Here is a 17,728-nt window from a genome sequence, read left to right as displayed (position 1 = left end):
ACTCAGGAGAAACTGGACAACAACTTTTGGGGTCAAATTTCTCCTGTTACCCTTGGGAAAATAAAAAATTGCAGGCTAAAAGATCATTTTTGAGAAAATAATTTTTATTTTTTATTTTCATGGCTCTGCGTTATAAACTTCTGTGAAGCACTTGGGGGTTCAAAGTCCTCACCACACATCTAGATTAGTTCCTTTGGGGGTCTAGTTTCCAAAATGGTGTCATTTCTGGGGGATCTCCAATGTTTAGGCACACAGGGGCTCTCCAAACGTGACATGGTGTCCGCTAATGATTGGAGCTAATTTTCCATTTAAAAAGCCAAATGGCGTGCCATCCCTTCCGAGCCCTGCCGTGCGCCCAAACAGTGGTTTACCCCCACACATGGGGTATCAGCATACTCAGGACAAACTGGACAACAATATTTGGGGTCCAATTTCTCCTATTATCCTTGGCAAAATAGGAAATTCCAGGCTAAAAAATCATTTTTGAGGAAAGAAAAAATATTTTTTATTTTCATGGCTCTGCGTTATAAACTTCTGTGAAGCACCTGGGGGTTTAAAGTGCTCAATATGCATCTAGATAAGTTCCTTGGGGGGTCTAGTTTCCAAAATGGGGTCACTTGTAGAGGAGCTCCAATGTTTAGGCACACAGGGGCTCTCCAAACGCGACATGGTGTCCGCTAACAATTGGAGCTAATTTTCCATTCAAAAAGTCAAATGGCGCGCCTTCCCTTCTGAGCCCTGCCGAGTGCCCAAGCAGTGGTTTACCCCCACATATGAAGTATCAGCGTACTCGGGAGAAATTGCCCAACAAATTTTATGATCCATTTTATCCTACTGCCCATGTAAAAATGAAAAAATTGAGGCGAAAAGAATTTTTTTGTGAAAAAAAAGTACTTTTTCATTTTTACGGATCAATTTGTGAAGCACCTGGGGGTTCAAAGTGCTCACTATGCATCTAAATAAGTTCCTTGGGGGGTCTAGTTTCCAAAATGGGGTCACTTGTGGGGGAGCGCCAATGTTTAGGCACACAGGAGCTATCCAAACGCGACATGGTGTCCGCTAACGATGGAAATAATTTTTCATTCAAAAAGTCAAATGGCGCTCCTTCCCTTCCGAGCCTTACCATGTGCCCAAACAGTGGTTTACCCCCACATATGAGGTATTGGTGTACTCAGGAGAAATTGCCCAACACATTTTAGGATCCATTTTATCCTGTTGCCCATGTGAAAATGAAAAAATTGAGGGTAAAATAATTTTTTTGTGAAAAAAAAGTACTTTTTCATTTTTACGGATCAATTTGTGAAGCACCTGGGGGTTCAAAGTGCTCACTATGCATCTAGATAAGTTCCTTGGGGCGTCTAGTTTCCAAAATGGGGTCACTTGTGGGGGAGCTCCAATTTTTAGGCACACGCTGGCTCTCCAAACGTGACATGGTGTCCGCTAAAGAGTGGAGCCAATTTTTGATTCAAAAAGTCAAATGGCGCTCCTTCCCTTCCAAGCCCTGCCGTGCGCCCAAACAGTGGTTTACCCCCACATATGAGGTATCAGCGTACTCAGGACAAATTGGACAACAACTTTCGTGGTTCAGTTTCTCCTTTTACCATTGGGAAAATAAAAAAATTGTTGCTAAAAGATAATTTTTGTGACTAAAAAGTTAAATGTTCATTTTTTCCTTCCATGTTGCTTCTGCTGCTGTGAAGCACCTGAAGGGTTAATAAACTTCTTGAATGTGGTTTTGAGTACCTTGAGGGGTGCAGTTTTTAGAATGGTGTCACTTTTGGGTATTTTCAGCCATATAGACCCCTCAAACTGACTTCAAATGTGAGGTGGTCCCTAAAAAAAATGGTTTTGTAAATTTCGTTGGAAAAATGACAAATCGCTGGTCAAATTTTAACCCTTATAACTTCCTAACAAAAAAAAATTTTGTTTCCAAAATTGTGCTGATGTAAAGTAAACATGTGGGAAATGTTATTTATTAAGTATTTTGTGTCACATATCTCTCTGGTTTAACAGAATAAAAATTCAAAATGTGAAAATTGCGAAATTTTCAAAATTTTCGCCAAATTTCCGTGTTTATCACAAACGCAGAATTTATTGACCTAAATTTACCACTAACATGAAGCCCAATATGTCACGAAAAAACAATCTCAGAACCGCTAGGATCCGTTGAAGCGTTCCTGAGTTATTACCTCATAAAGGGACACTGGTCAGAATTGCAAAAAACGGCAAGGTCTTTAAGGTCAAAATAGGCTGGGTCATGAAGGGGTTAAGGCTCTCCATACACATTAGATAGCTGTGAGACAAATGATAGTTCAGACAGCGGCTTTCCTTCCTGACACCCCCATACACAGGAACAGTCGGCACAACTGGGCACTCGCGTTCTTCATGAGAAGAACCTCTGCCGCTCTCCTCTGATGGTGGCTTATCTCCCGGCAAACAAAAAGATCGGCCGCTAAAATTCAATATTAGACTGGTGGCCGCCGATCTTTCCAATATTGGCAGGTTTCTCTGGTTTTAGTCTATATGGTAGGAGGGCCTTTACAGAGACATCCCCCGCATGGTATGAAGACTCAAAGCATCACACCTAGAGGACGTGGCCGATAACCGTCCTTTCTGGATTTTACAGCCAGTTTCCATTGCTGGGGGTCTTTGTATGGCAGCGTGGTGGGAAATGTTGGAAGAAAAGGATGGATTTGATAATGGTTTCTCTGGTTAAAACAATCTCTGAAAAGTTAGGAGACCGCTCAGAAATGATCGGGGAAGCGGAGATTAGAATGGTGTCCAAAGTTCAAAGCTCTGAAGAAAGCACGAAATCCAGATGGCTTAATTTATACAAGACATGTTTTTTTCCCCCAACATATTTCGCAGCAACATTACAATTCAGAGGGTACAGGTACAAACAATATCAAAACAGGACAGAGTAACACGTAATTCAGTTCAAAACAAGAGGAGTGGAGGGTCCTGCTCGCAAGAGCTTACAATCTATAAGGAAATAGCGGAGTCACTTGACTAGTATGGTCCAGCCACCATCTAGAATATTGATGGTTGTTCTGTAGAGCAGGAGGAACCGGTCTCCAGTCCGTACGTCCAGATACAACATGCTACTGTGTGCATGGAGGACAAATGATGGACTGGACCAGATTCTGAGGAACACGAGGGAAAGGAGAACTGAGAAAAGTTACTGGACTGTCTGGTCTTGATTTTGATACAGATATTTAGGCTGGTTCTACAGCTGAATGTTTGGGTGACCTTGGCCTGGTGGAGACTGTTCCCATTTATAGCGTCAAAACTTAGAGTCTATACTAAGTATATATAACACTTTTTTTTTTTTTAATAACAGTGGATTAAATTGGGTGTGCAGTTTTTTTTTGGGTGGGGGTGGGATTAAAAAATGGGATGTTGGGAGTGGAATTTACACTGGGATTGGTCAAGACTAGGGTTGAGTGAAACGGATCGGTCAATTTCATAAGCCGCGGACTTTTGGCAAAGTCAGGTTTCGTGAAACCGGAGCCGATCCCGCCAAGGCGGTCGTTGATCTTCGTGCCAAAGTCGCGTTTCATATGACGCTTTAACCGCCATTTTTCAGCCAATGAAGGATTGTGGGCAGCGTGATGACATAGGTCTCGTCTTGCTTTCTGCGGCGTCACAGGGGGTGGGGGTATAACCGCCATTTTACCGTTTTGGGTGTAGGAGAGAGAGAGAGGAGAGAGAGAGCCCCGAATTTTCGCAATAATCGGCCGATTTCACACGATCCGACTTTTGAGAAAGTCGGGTTTCACGAAACCCGACTCGATCCGAAAAATGTAAAAGTCGCTCAACTCTAGTCAAGAAAGACTAAAACGTAAAAGCTTATTCACATTGTCCTAGATTAGTGCTGTTGGATAGCGCTTAAACACAATAACAAGCAATTTACTGTTTATTTAAATTTACTGTTTACTGAAAACGCCTTTTGTTTACAGCTCGTTGCCTAGGAGACCGACCACCTCTTCTGACCAAATATGCGCTGTGCTTTTAAGCGCTTTTTCTTTTGAGCTTGCAAATCGCCGCTCTGAAGCTGTCCGGAATTCCTGAAGCGCACAATGTGTTACCTCCTAATCAGTATTTACAAACTAGACAACAGCGACGGTCGGTCTCCTCGGCAACGAGCTGTAAACAAACGAAATAGATTAAATATCTCAACAACAGCTGTAAATTTTAATAAACCGCAAATGGCAAAAGTACTGCTTCTTTCTTCGACTACGTCTGAGCCCGTGTGTTGAGGGAATTTAGTTTTGATCAGCGATTGTTACTTTTATAAAGAAAACGTAATTCCTAGCCGATTAGGCTTTATATTTTATTAGGACTTTATTATTATTAATTTCATATTCAACGTCGATATTCCAATAACGTCTGCTACACTAATATATAAACTATACAATATATAATTAAAAAAAAAAAAAAGATGGTTACTTCCTTGTGTAAGTTCGTTAAAGTAGTTTTGCGTAAATTTCTGTAGATTGCCGAATCCCGACAGTGTGCAATAATGAACATTTCAAAGGCTCCGCTCGATTAGCCGCTCGAGCCCGCGTATGTCACTTTTCATACTTTTCAGTCACATGCAGACTAGCCTCTCTTCTGCTTCTCTGAACAATTAAACTATTAGATTAAAAAAATAAATAAATAACTGCGACAACTATCTTAAGTGGCGATCACATTGATATCTGAAAAGTTTATTCAGATAAATGGGACAGTCAAAGTACTGTCTTCCAAAAAATCTGCTGCGCGTGAATTCACCCTTACACATGTCGTATATGAAATAGGTTTTTCTCATATGTGAGAACTCAGATATTTAAAAATGTACATTTATTTTATGCTACAGATTTGTGAAGGGCAAAAATAATAAAATCAAGAATACTCACTCCAAGTAACCCATCAACTCCTCTCCGCCAATATCCCTCGTCTTTGTTGACGTCACGACTATAGTGCACGTGGCTGCTGCAACCAATCACTGGGCTCAACAGCTCCTGCAGTTTACATTATCACCATTGAGCCTAGTGATAGGCTGCAGTGGTCACTGTAATCATGACATCACCACTGCTGCCTGTCAACAAAGAATGTGGGCAGTGGTGCATCCTTAGAGGTTGAGTAAATGACTTTAGTATTTTCCCTACAGTGAGGTTCTGGACAAAAAAATATGTATATTATGTTACATATATAAAACAGAAAATAAATGTGAAATCTAACTGGTGAGAATAACAAATACCATGTTTTGTCTATGAAAATTGCTTCGTTGACTTTCCAAGCTACTTAATTCTATACATTTTCCAATATTCTTATCATAAATACATCTCGTCTCCTGTTTGATTTCCTTGAAATACAGTAAGAGTTGTATTGTCGGTGAAACAATTCCCCCATTCTGAACACGAAAGGGACTTCTCCCTCGCGTGAGTTTTCTGATGTACAACAAGAGGCGATTTCCGTGTAAAACATTTCCCGCATTCTAAACACGAATACGGCTTCTCCCCAGTGTGAGTTCTCTGATGCACAACCAGAGTTGATTTTGCGCTATAACATTTCCCACATTCTGAACACGAATACGGCTTCTCGCCTGTGTGACTTCTCTCATGTTTAACAAAATCAGATTTATAGTTAAAATATTTTCCACATTCTGGACACGGAAATGGCTTCTCCCCTCTGTGACCTTTCCGATGCACAGTGAAAGTCGGTCTCTGGGCAAAATGTTTCCCATATTTTGAACTTGAAAATGGCTTTTCGCCCGTGTGCCTTCTCTGATGTACAATAAGAGACGATTTAAAACTATAAGATTTCCCACATTCCAAACAAATAAATGGCTTCTCCCCCGTGTGAATTCTCATGTGTCTATCAAGATCTGAATTCCCGTTGAAACATTCTCCACATTCTGAACATATGTACGGCTTCTCTTCATCTTTTTGATGTTCTTCACCCATTCTGTCGTCCGACTCTTCAGATGACAGAACTTTGGTGTAAAAATCAGGAGGTATCTCTGAGATAATGGCATGCTCTTCGTATGTATCCTCTGATATATCTTCACATTTGAAAGCAGAAAATTGTGGTATGAGATTTCCCTCTGAGCTCGTGGAATAGTCATCTGCAAAGAATAAAACTGATGTTATCTTTTTTTTAGTAGTACAACAAATGCTATCACTATTTTAGAAAACGTTGCCCCCACAGTGATAAAAAGTGGAAAATATAAAAGTCTTACATTGGTGGCTAAACAGATCATAATTTATCAGTGAACCTCACCAATATCATAGACAGAAAATGTCCTGCTCATCATATGGCTGTACAAAAACAGATGGATAATCCCCTTTCTACCTAACTCCCCAATGACCTGTGACAAACATTTTCACCATAGAATGTTACAGTTGGAAGAGAACTCCAGGGTCATCGTGTCCAACCCTCTACTCAATGCAGGAGTCACTAAACCATCTCAGACAGATGTCAGTCCAGCCTCTTTTTGAAAACTTCCATTGAAAGAGAACTCGCCACCTCTTGTTCCACGCACTGATCACCCTCGCTGTCAAAAAGTTGTTTCTAATATCTAATGTGTATCTTTTCTCCCTTTCAGTTTCATCCCATTGCTTCTTGTGTTACCATGTGCAAATCAGAATAATATAACCACATCTGTTCCAGTCCTAAGGACAGGGATGAACACCTAAAACCCAGCTTAAAATGTCATTTTTAAATCAAGGTTACCATCCCACCTCCATTGATGATCAAATCATTAGGGCCACAAGGATCCTTAGAAGTTAAGTACTTCAAAACAGAAAAAAAAGAGGAAAATCATCGTGTACCTCTGGTAGTGACCTACAACCCACAGTTTGAAATACTGAGAAAAACGGCTAAGAAACTTAACCATATCCTACACAAGGATGACCGGTTAAAAATATTATTCAAAGACCCCCCTACAGGCAACCTCCTAATTTGAGCTTCATGATCTGCAGTTCAATGCCCTCAGATTCACCAAGAGGGACATACCCTTGCAATGGGAGGAGATGCAAAACCTGCACTCATATAGAGACCAACGACAAGATCCAAATCCCCAACACACAACAGGACTATAAGATCCCCGAGACATTCGCATGTTCTCTTCCAATGTGGTGGACAGAGACTGAGAGCAAGGATGAGGTCTCATCGCCATAAAATTACAGACAAAAAAACCAATTTACCTGTGGCCAAACATTTCTGTGGTCCAGGACACTACATAGACAATATGAAACTTGTCATTTTGAAAGGCAATTTCAAATCACAGAAACATCGCAGGGTTTGGGAAAACAAAATTCATCACCATCTTTGATTCTGTTCACACAGGACTCAATTTGTCAGGAGGATTTATGGCCACTATCAAATCTGAGCAATTTCCTCCAAAAACAATAAAGGCACCTTAGATCTCACATGCATATATGGGGTCCATAAAACTTTCACACCACTTGTCTAAGCTTACCAATTAAGGATTCTCTCGTATTTGTGTATCACACCATACCTGTGCTCCTTACAGTATATAATTGGGTTTCCTCAAATATCTTTTCATATCAGTCTGATGAAGAGACGTAAGCAGTCTCGAAAGCTTGCTTTGTAACATTATTCACTATATTTTGTTAGCCATTAAATGGTATCACACCCACAAGATTCCTATTCTGTTTCTTCAAATGAGAATAAGGATGATCCCTCTACGTGGTGACAGCCCTTCAGATATGTGCAAGCAGATATTAAGTCTCCTCATAGCCTTCTTGTTTGCAAGCTAAACATTCCCAGATTCTTTATCCGTTCCTCGTAGGACATACTATGCAGTCCGCTCACTATGCTGGTCGCTCTACTCTGAACTTGCTCCAGTTTTTCAATGTATTTTTTACAGTGTGGGGCCCAGAACTGGACTCAGTATTCCAGATGAAGCCTGACCAAGGAGGAGTAGAGGGGGAGGTAGACGAAAATTAATTCACGTGATCGAGACTGTATGCTTCTCTTAATACATCCTAAAACGGTGTTTGCCTTTTTTGCTGCTGCAGCACACTGTTGACTCATGTGGATTCTGATCTATTGGAATACCCAAGTATTTTTCAGACGTGCCGTTGCTTAGTTCTATTCCTCCCAGTCTGTAGACGTAGTTTTCGTTTTTCTTGCTCAGATGTAGAATCTTGCATTTCTCCTTGTTAAACACCATTCTATTAGTCGCTGCCCATTGTTCAATCTTATCTAGATCCTTCTGAATCCTTTCTCTGTCTTCTCTAGTGTTAGCTATTAGTGATGAGCGAATATACTCGTCACTCGAAATTTCACGAGTACGCTCGGGGGTCCTTCGAGTGTTTTTTTAGTGCTCGGAGATTTAGTTTTTCTTGCCGCAGCTGAATGTTTTACATTTGTTAGCCAGCATAAGTACATGTGGGGATTCCCTAGCAACCAGGCAACCCCCACATGTACTTATGCTGGCTAACAGATGTAAAACATTCAGCTGCGGCAAGAAAAACTAAATCTCCGAACACTAAAAAATACTCGGAGGACCCCCGAGCATGCTCGAGAAATCTCGAGTAACGAGTATATTCTCTCATCACTATTAGCTATCCCTCCTAGCTTTGCATCGTCTGCAAATTTGATTAGTTTACCTTCAGTTCCCTTATCTAGATCATTTATAAAAATATTGAAAAACAGTGGGGCCAGTACAAAGCCTTGTGGTACTCCACTTGAAACACTCTTCCAATTGAATGTGCAACCATTTATTACCAATAATTGAGTATGATCACTGATCCAGTTATGAATCCACCTAAACATAGCCTTGTCAATCCTATAATTGGTCATTTCTTCAATAAGGATAGTGAGGGATCAGTGATCTGTCAGAAGCCATACACATGAATAGCTAATCAGAGCACCACATGAAAACCCCCCACAGGCCGCATGAGCATATCATTAACACAAAACTGAAAATAAAGATTAAGAAACAACCACTAGACAGATTTCATTACCAGGTATCATCTAGGTCCAACTGTGGGGGAAAAAATACTTTCTTGCGTATATTGGATGACAGCCTTCCATTCTAGTGTTTGGGTGCATTAACCCCATCGCCACCGAGCCTGTTTTCACCTTTCTGGCCAGGCTAAATTTTACAATTCTGAACACTGTCACTTTATGAGATAATAACACTGGAACGCTTCAAAAGGATCCCACTCATTGAGATTTTTTTTTTTTGTGTGACATATTGTACTTCATGTCAGTGGTAAATTTAGGCCGATAATTTTTGCTTTTACTTCTGAACATATCTGAATGTTAGAAAAACATTTTTTTTTGCAATTTTCAAACTTTTAATTTTCATGCCCTTAAACCAGGAGTTATATCACACAAAAGTTAATAAATATAATTTATCAATTCTACTTTACATAAGCATCTTTTTTTTTTAAAAACTTTTTTTCTTAGAAAGTTAGAAGAGTTAAAAGTGGATCAGCAATTTCTCAATTTTCCAACAAAACCATTTATTTTAAGGGACCGGTATCACATTTTAAGTGACTTTGAGGAGTCTATATGACAGAAAAAAAAAATAAAAGTGACAACTCTAAAAATCTCAACCCTCAGGCCATGTGCACACGTTCAGTATTTTTCGTGTTTTTTCGCTATAAAAACGCGAAAAAAAAAACGCTTACATATGCCTCCTATTAAAGTGTATTCTGCATTTCTTGTGCAAATGTTGCTTTTTTTTTCACGAAAAAAATCGCATTGCGGAAAAAAAAGCAACATGTTCATTAAATTTGCGGAATTGCGGGGATTCCGCACACCTAGGAATGCATTGATCTGCATACTTTCCGCATGGGGCTGTGCACACCATGCGGGAAGTAAGCAGATTATGTGCGGTTGGTACCCAGGGTGGAGGAGAGGAGACTTTCCTCCACGGACTGGGCACCATATAATTGGTCAAAAAAAAAAAGAATTAAAATAAAAGATAGTCATATAGTTACCCTCTGATGGCCCCGGAGTCTTCCCGCCTCTCAGCGGTGCATGCTGCCGCTTCCATTCCTATAGATGCTCTGTGTGAAGGACCTGCGATGACGTCGCCGTCTTGTGATTGGTCGCGTGATCGCTCATGTGACCGCGACATCATCGAAGGTCCTGCACACACACACCATCTATAGGAACGGTCGCCGCTGAGGAGATCGGCTGTCTGCGGGTGGGTATAACCATTTTTTTAATTTTTTTAAAAATTATTTTTAAACATTCTATCTTTTACTATTGATGCTGCATAGGCAGAATCTATAGTAAAAAGTTGGTCACACTTGTCAAACAGTATGTTTGACAAGTGTGACCAACCTGTCAGTCAGTTTTCCAAGCGATGCTACAGATCGCTTGGAAAACTTTAGCATTCTGCAAGCTAATTACGCTTGCAAGATGCTAAAAAAAAAAAAAAACGGGAAAAAAACGCAAAAAAAAAAAAATGCGGATTTCTTGCAGAAAATTTCCGGTTTTCCTCAGGAAATTTCTGCAAGAAATCCTGACGTGTGCACATAGCCTCAAGGTGCTCAAAACCACATTCAAGATGTTTATTAACCCTTAAGGTGTTTCACAGGAATTTAAATGTTACTTTTTTTCCCTGCGAATATGTTGATTTAGCCCGAAATTTAGCATTGTCACAAGAGTAATAACCATATAATTTGTTGAGTAATTTCTCCTGGGCACGCCAATACCCCTTATGTGGTGAATAAATTCCTTTTTCCCTGGCGGTTTTTCATTCAACCAATGCATTGCAATAAGCTTTCTCGCAGCATACAACAATCTTGCGATAGTCAGCCTTCCACATTCATCCGTAGCAATATCATCCATACAGCCCAAAAGGCAAAGGGGCTCACGGTTTTAACAAGCTAGGTCAATAGGTCATTACCATATTAGCAAACAATAAGGTGGCAGCAACAGCCACTCATCAATTAGCAAATAACTCATCCTACAAGAGAACACCATGAAAACAAGTAAAATACAAATATACAGTACAGACCAAAAGTTTGGATACACCTTCTCATTTAAAGATTTTCCTGTATTTTCATGACTATGAAAATTGTACATTCACACTGAAGGCATCAAAACTATGAATTAACACATGTGGAATTATATACTTAACAAAAAAGTGTGAAACAACTGAAATTATGTCTTATATTCTAGGTTCTTCAAAGTAGCCACCTTTTGCTTTGATGACTGCCTTGCACACTCTTGGCATTCTCTTGATGAGCTTCACGAGGTAGTCACCGGGAATGGTTTTCACTTCACAGGTGTGGCCTGTCAGGGTTAATAAGTGGGATTTCTTGCCTTATAAATGGGGTTGTGACAATTAGTTGTGTTGTGCAGAAGTCTGGTGGATACACAGCTTGTAGTCCTTATGAATAGACTGTTAGAATTTGTATTATGGCAAGAAAAAAGCAACTAAGTAAAGAAAAATGAGTGGCCATCATTACTTTAAGAAATGAAGGTCAGTCAGTCCAAAAAATTGGAAAAACTTTGAAAGTGTCCCCAAGTGCAGTTGCAAAAACTATCAAGCGCTACAAAGAACCTGGCTCACATGAGGACCGCCCCAGGAAAGGAAGACCAAGAGTCACCTCTGCTTCTGAGGATAGATTTATCCGAGTCACCAGCCTCAGAAATTGCAGGTTCACAGCAGCTCAGATTAGAGACCAGGTCAATGCCACACAGAGTTCTAGCAGCAGACACATCTCTACAACAACTGTTAAGAGGAGACTTTGTGCAGCAGGCCTTCATGGTAAAATAGCTGCTAGGAAACCACTGCTAAGGACAGGCAACAAGCAGAAGAGACTTGTTTGGGCTAAAGAACACAAGGAATGGACATTAGACCAGTGGAAATCTGCGCTTTGGTCTGATGAGTCCAAATTTGAGATCTTTGGTTCCAACCACCGTGTCTTTGTGTGACGCAGAAAAGGTGAACGGATGGACTCTACATGCCTGGTTCCCACCGTGAAGCATGGAGGAGGAGGTGTGATGGTGTGGGGGGGCTTTGCTGGTGACACTGTTGGGGATTTATTCAAAATTGAAGGCATACTGAACCATCATGGCTACCACAGCATCTTGCAGCGGCATGCTATTCCATCCGGTTTGCGTTTAGTTGGACCATCATTTATTTTTCAACAAGACAATGACCCCAAACACACCTCCAGGCTGTGTAAGGGCTATTTGACCAAGAGGGAGAGTGGTGGGGTGCTACGCCAGATGACCTGACGGTTTGGGGTGAGCTGGACCGCAGAGTGAAGGCAAAAGGGCCAACAAGTGCTAAGCATCTCGGGGAACTCCTTCAATATAGTTGGAAGACCATTCCCGGTGACTGCCTCTTGAAGCTCATAAAGAAAATGCCAAGCGTGTGCAAAGCAGTCATCAAAGCAAAAGGTGGCTACTTTGAAGAACCTAGAATATAAGACATAATTTCAGTTGTTTCACACTTTTTTGTTAAGTATATAATTCCACATGTGTTAATTCATAGTTTTGATGCCTTCAGTGTGAATGTACAATTTTCATAGCAATGAAAATACAGAAAAATCTTTAAATGAGAAGGTGTGTCCAAACTTTTGGTCTGTACCGTACACAAAAATGATACCCACATAGCATATCACACCATCACACCGTTTTTTTAAATTTAGAGAATGATGCGAACTGTCTTCAGAACTCAGCGCCGGTATGTGTGGTACTGATGCAGCACACAGTTGCCACAAGTATTACACACATGTATTGTACAGTAATAAATCCGGTACTGTTTATGGTACCAGAAATATCAGGAGGTGTGAAAGAGCACTTATACCGCAAGGAGAACGTCATGAAAAAAAAATTCTTGACTTCTTAATTAGTTCATTCTGCCTCCCAAAATCCCAGTAAGGCTCGGCTCATATCTATCCTGCCTCTACGTTTACTTACACCAGAGTTTCCGCGTAAATCTCTAAAATACGCGATTAAGGCAAAATCACAGGCGGAAGGCTCCCTATAACGAAGCAGATGGAGGCACTGTGGATGCCATCTGACTAGTGACCCGGCGCTGTCCGTCTTTTTAGGATTGCATAAAAGCGCGATCAGCCACAGTTTTGTGCTTTTCTGAAAATAAGGACACCGCAGAACAGAGGCCAGACGGAGTCCAGAGTAAATCTGCTGCCTCATTATAGTGACTGGCTCCCTTGGGGGGTTTATATGAAATCACATCACTTGGAAATGTAGATGGAAACCCCGATACAAGTGAGCAACGGAGAACGCCGGATAAATGTGTTCACAAATGTTATGTAAAATGTTCGAAATAAAAGCTTTAATTTAATTCACAAAAAAAAAAAAAAAAAGACGATGATCAAAAGGCAATCATACTTGTACAAAAACCATAATTTTATTGACACAAAATTCACTTAAAAACCATATTGCCAACATTAGGGGAGTGAAACACCCAACAAATCTCACACCATCACTTAGTGTTGACGCACGGCCACAGTGCCATACAGTAGACAGCTCACTCCCTCATTGGGTATTAGTGGAGAGGGGTATTAATTACAATAAATAGATAAAACAGATACAAATATATATACATTATTTCACCCTCTGTACCACCATTATAAATAATTAACACTCTATAACGTAACCCTCCCATCAAGACCTCATTAGGCCAATAATACATGGGGTGATATAATTACCTTAAGTCAGTGGAGACTACACTGCTGCTGTCACCGGGCTACGTGCGTCCACCCCGACGCGCGTTCACCCCAACGCTTGTTTCGGACACCTTTCTCAAGGTATATTTGTATCTGTTTTATCTATTTATTGTAATTAATACCACTCTGGTCTGTCATCTGTTAAAGGAAATACAGGGGGCTTTCACGTGCTGTACTGGTAGTACAAAGGCTCTGGAAAAACTAAATAGCTCCTCGCCCCCAAAAGAAATCAAGAAAATTCTGCACTCCCAAATCCAAAATGCCCCCCTCCCTTCTGATCTCCAGTGTGCCTAATCCATATTTAGTTTCCACATTTGGCATTTCTGTAGCGATCAGAGGCCGGCTAATTTACGGGGTCCATATCTCCAGATGCTACAACGTACTGGTGATTGCAACTTACTAGTGACTACAACTTACTGAGATTGGCAATTTTCACTAAATAAATTCTCAAAGGGGTAGAATTTCCGAAATGGGGTCACTTGAGGGAGGATTTTGCTCTTTAGTAGAGTTGAGCGAATTTGCTCAGATTCGGTTCCAAATACGATCGGCAGCGAATATTGTTTTTACAATATTCGTTTAACACAGCCGAACGTCAGAGTAAATGGGAGTAGAAATTACCTAATATGTTCGGAACCGATCATCAAACGTACATTCGGCACGAATAGGGTACAAATATGGCAGGAATACGGCAAATTCAGATTCGGCGAGTGAATCCGAACAAATTCGCTCAACTCTACTCTTTAGCACTTAGGGGCTCTGTATATGGAATAAACAAACTATTATAGGAAAATCTGCTCTCAATGAGGCAAATATGTTATGGCTGGCAATCAGGCAACACAGCGTGCAGTAATCAGCGCACATACAGAGATCTGGCAATAACCAAAAACAATAGGACGAGCTCTGAGACGTGGAATCTCTGTAGACTGCAGTACCTGATCTATCCTCACACAACTATAAGCAGCAGTGGATTGCGCCTATCAACTACCTATGCAACTCGGCACTGCCCGAGGAGCTGACTAGCCTGAAGATAGAAATACAAGCCTGACTTACCTCAGAGAAATACCCCAAAGGAATAGGCAGCCCCCCACATATAATGACTGTTAGCAAGATGAAAAGACAAACGTAGGAATGAAATAGATTCAGCAAAGTGAGGCCCGATATTCTAGACAGAGCGAGGATAGCAAAGAGAACTATGCAGTCTACAAAAAACCCTAAAACGAAAACCACGCAAAGGGGCAAAAAGACCCACCGTGCCGAACTAACAGCACGGCGGTGCACCCCTTTGCTTCTCAGAGCTTCCAGCAAAAGTTAATAGCAAGCTGGACAGAAAAAACAGAAAACAAACTAGAAGCACTTATCTAGCAGAGCAGCAGGCCCAAGGAAAGATGCAGTAGCTCAGATCCAACACTGGAACATTGACAAGGAGCAAGGAAGACAGACTCAGGTGGAGCTAAATAGCAAGGCAGCCAACGAGCTCACCAAAACACCTGAGGGAGGAAGCCCAGAGACTGCAATACCACTTGTGACCACAGAAGTGAACTCAGCCACAGAATTCACAACAGTACCCCCCCCTTGAGGAGGGGTCACCGAACCCTCACCAGAACCCCCAGGCCGACCAGGATGAGCCACATGAAAGGCACGAACAAGATCTGGGGCATGGACATCAGAGGCAAAAACCCAGGAATTATCTTCCTGAGCATAACCCTTCCATTTGACCAGATACTGGAGTTTCCGTCTAGAGACACGAGAATCCAAAATCTTCTCCACAATATACTCCAATTCCCCCTCCACCAAAACAGGGGCAGGAGGCTCCACAGATGGAACCATAGGTGCCACGTATCTCCTCAACAACGACCTATGGAATACATTATGTATGGAAAAGGAGTCTGGGAGGGTCAGACGAAAAGACACCGGATTGAGAATCTCAGAAATCCAATACGGACCAATAAAACGAGGTTTAAATTTAGGAGAGGAAACCTTCATAGGTATATGACGAGAAGATAACCAAACCAGATCCCCAACACGAAGTCGGGGTCCCACACGGCGTCTGCGATTAGCGAAAAGCTGAGCCTTCTCCTGGGACAAGGTCAAATTGTCCACTACCTGAGTCCAGATCTGCTGCAACCTGTCCACCACATAATCCACACCAGGACAGTCCGAAGACTCAACCTGTCCTGAAGAGAAACGAGGATGGAACCCAGAATTGCAGAAAAATGGAGAGACCAAGGTAGCCGAGCTGGCCCGATTATTAAGGGCGAACTCAGCCAACGGCAAAAATGACACCCAATCATCCTGGTCAGCGGAAACAAAACATCTCAGATATGTTTCCAAGGTCTGATTGGTTCGTTCGGTCTGGCCATTAGTCTGAGGATGGAAGGCCGAGGAAAAAGATAGGTCAATGCCCATCCTACCACAAAAGGCTCGCCAGAACCTCGAGACAAACTGGGAACCTCTGTCAGAAACAATATTCTCAGGAATGCCATGTAAACGAACCACATGCTGGAAGAACAAAGGCACCAAATCAGAGGAGGAAGGCAATTTAACCAAGGGCACCAGATGGACCATTTTAGAAAAGCGATCACAGACCACCCAAATGACCGACATTTTTTGAGAAACGGGAAGGTCAGAAATGAAATCCATCGAAATATGTGTCCAAGGCCTCTTCGGGACCGGCAAGGGCAAAAGCAACCCACTGGCACGTGAACAGCAGGGCTTAGCCCTAGCACAAATTCCACAGGACTGCACAAAAGCACGCACATCCCGTGACAGAGATGGCCACCAGAAGGATCTAGCAACCAACTCCCTGGTACCAAAGATTCCTGGATGACCGGCCAGCACCGAACAATGAAGTTCAGAGATAACTTTACTAGTCCACCTATCAGGGACGAACAGTTTCTCGGCCGGACAACGATCAGGTTTATTAGCCTGAAATTTCTGCAACACTCTCCGCAAATCAGGGGAGATGGCAGACACAATGACTCCTTCCTTGAGGATACTCGCCGGCTCAGATAACCCCGGAGAGTCGGGCACAAAACTCCTAGACAGAGCATCCGCCTTCACATTTTTAGAGCCCGGAAGGTATGAAATCACAAAATCAAAACGAGCAAAAAATAACGACCAACGGGCCTGTCTAGGATTCAAGCGCTTGGCAGACTCAAGATAAGTAAGGTTCTCATGATCAGTCAAAACCACCACGCGATGCTTAGCACCCTCAAGCCAATGACGCCACTCCTCGAATGCCCACTTCATGGCCAGCAACTCTCGGTTGCCCACATCATAATTACGCTCAGCAGCAGAAAATTTCCTGGAAAAGAAAGCACATGGTTTGAACACTGAGCAACCAGAACCTCTCTGTGACAAAACCGCCCCTGCACCAATCTCAGAAGCATCAACCTCGACCTGGAACGGAAGAGAAACATCAGGTTGACACAACACAGGGGCACAGCAAAAACGACGCTTCAACTCCTGAAAAGCTTCCACGGCAGCAGAAGACCAATTAACCAAATCAGCACCCTTCTTGGTCAAATCGGTCAATGGTCTGGCAATGCTAGAAAAATTACAGATGAAGCGACGATAAAAATTAGCAAAGCCCAGGAATTTCTGCAGACTTTTTAGAGATGTCGGCTGAGTCCAATCCTGGATGGCCTGAACCTTAACCGGATCCATCTCGATAGTAGAAGGGGAAAAGATGAACCCCAAAAATGAAACTTTCTGCACACCGAAGAGACACTTTGATCCCTTCACGAACAAGGAATTAGCACGCAGTACCTGGAAAACCATTCTGACTTGCTTCACATGAGACTCCCAATCATCTGAGAAGATCAAAATGTCATCCAAGTAAACAATCAAGAATTTATCCAGATACTCACGGAAAATGTCATGCATAAAAGACTGAAAAACAGATGGAGCATTGGCAAGTCCGAACGGCATCACCAGATACTCAAAATGACCCTCGGGCGTATTAAATGCCGTTTTCCATTCATCTCCCTGCCTGATTCTCACCAGATTATACGCACCACGAAGATCAATCTTAGTAAACCAACTAGCCC

At 41.9% G+C, this 17,728-nt stretch overlaps 1 protein-coding gene across 1 annotated transcript in view; it reads right to left on the bottom strand.

The window, feature by feature from the left end:
- Nucleotides 1–2,823: 2,823 nt before the first annotated feature.
- LOC138659112 (oocyte zinc finger protein XlCOF7.1-like) overlaps nt 2,824–17,728 on the bottom strand; it is a 34,769-nt gene continuing 19,864 nt past the window's right edge. The window contains exon 7 of the mRNA XM_069745882.1: nt 2,824–6,109. Within this exon, the coding sequence (XP_069601983.1) occupies nt 5,316–6,109 (794 nt within the window). The 3' untranslated portion in view covers nt 2,824–5,315. The remainder of the gene's footprint in view (nt 6,110–17,728) is intronic.

The sequence above is a fragment of the Ranitomeya imitator genome, chromosome 1, assembly GCF_032444005.1.
Source record: "Ranitomeya imitator isolate aRanImi1 chromosome 1, aRanImi1.pri, whole genome shotgun sequence".
Classification (NCBI taxonomy): domain Eukaryota; kingdom Metazoa; phylum Chordata; class Amphibia; order Anura; family Dendrobatidae; genus Ranitomeya; species Ranitomeya imitator.
This window is presented reverse-complemented; position numbering and strand designations above follow the sequence as displayed.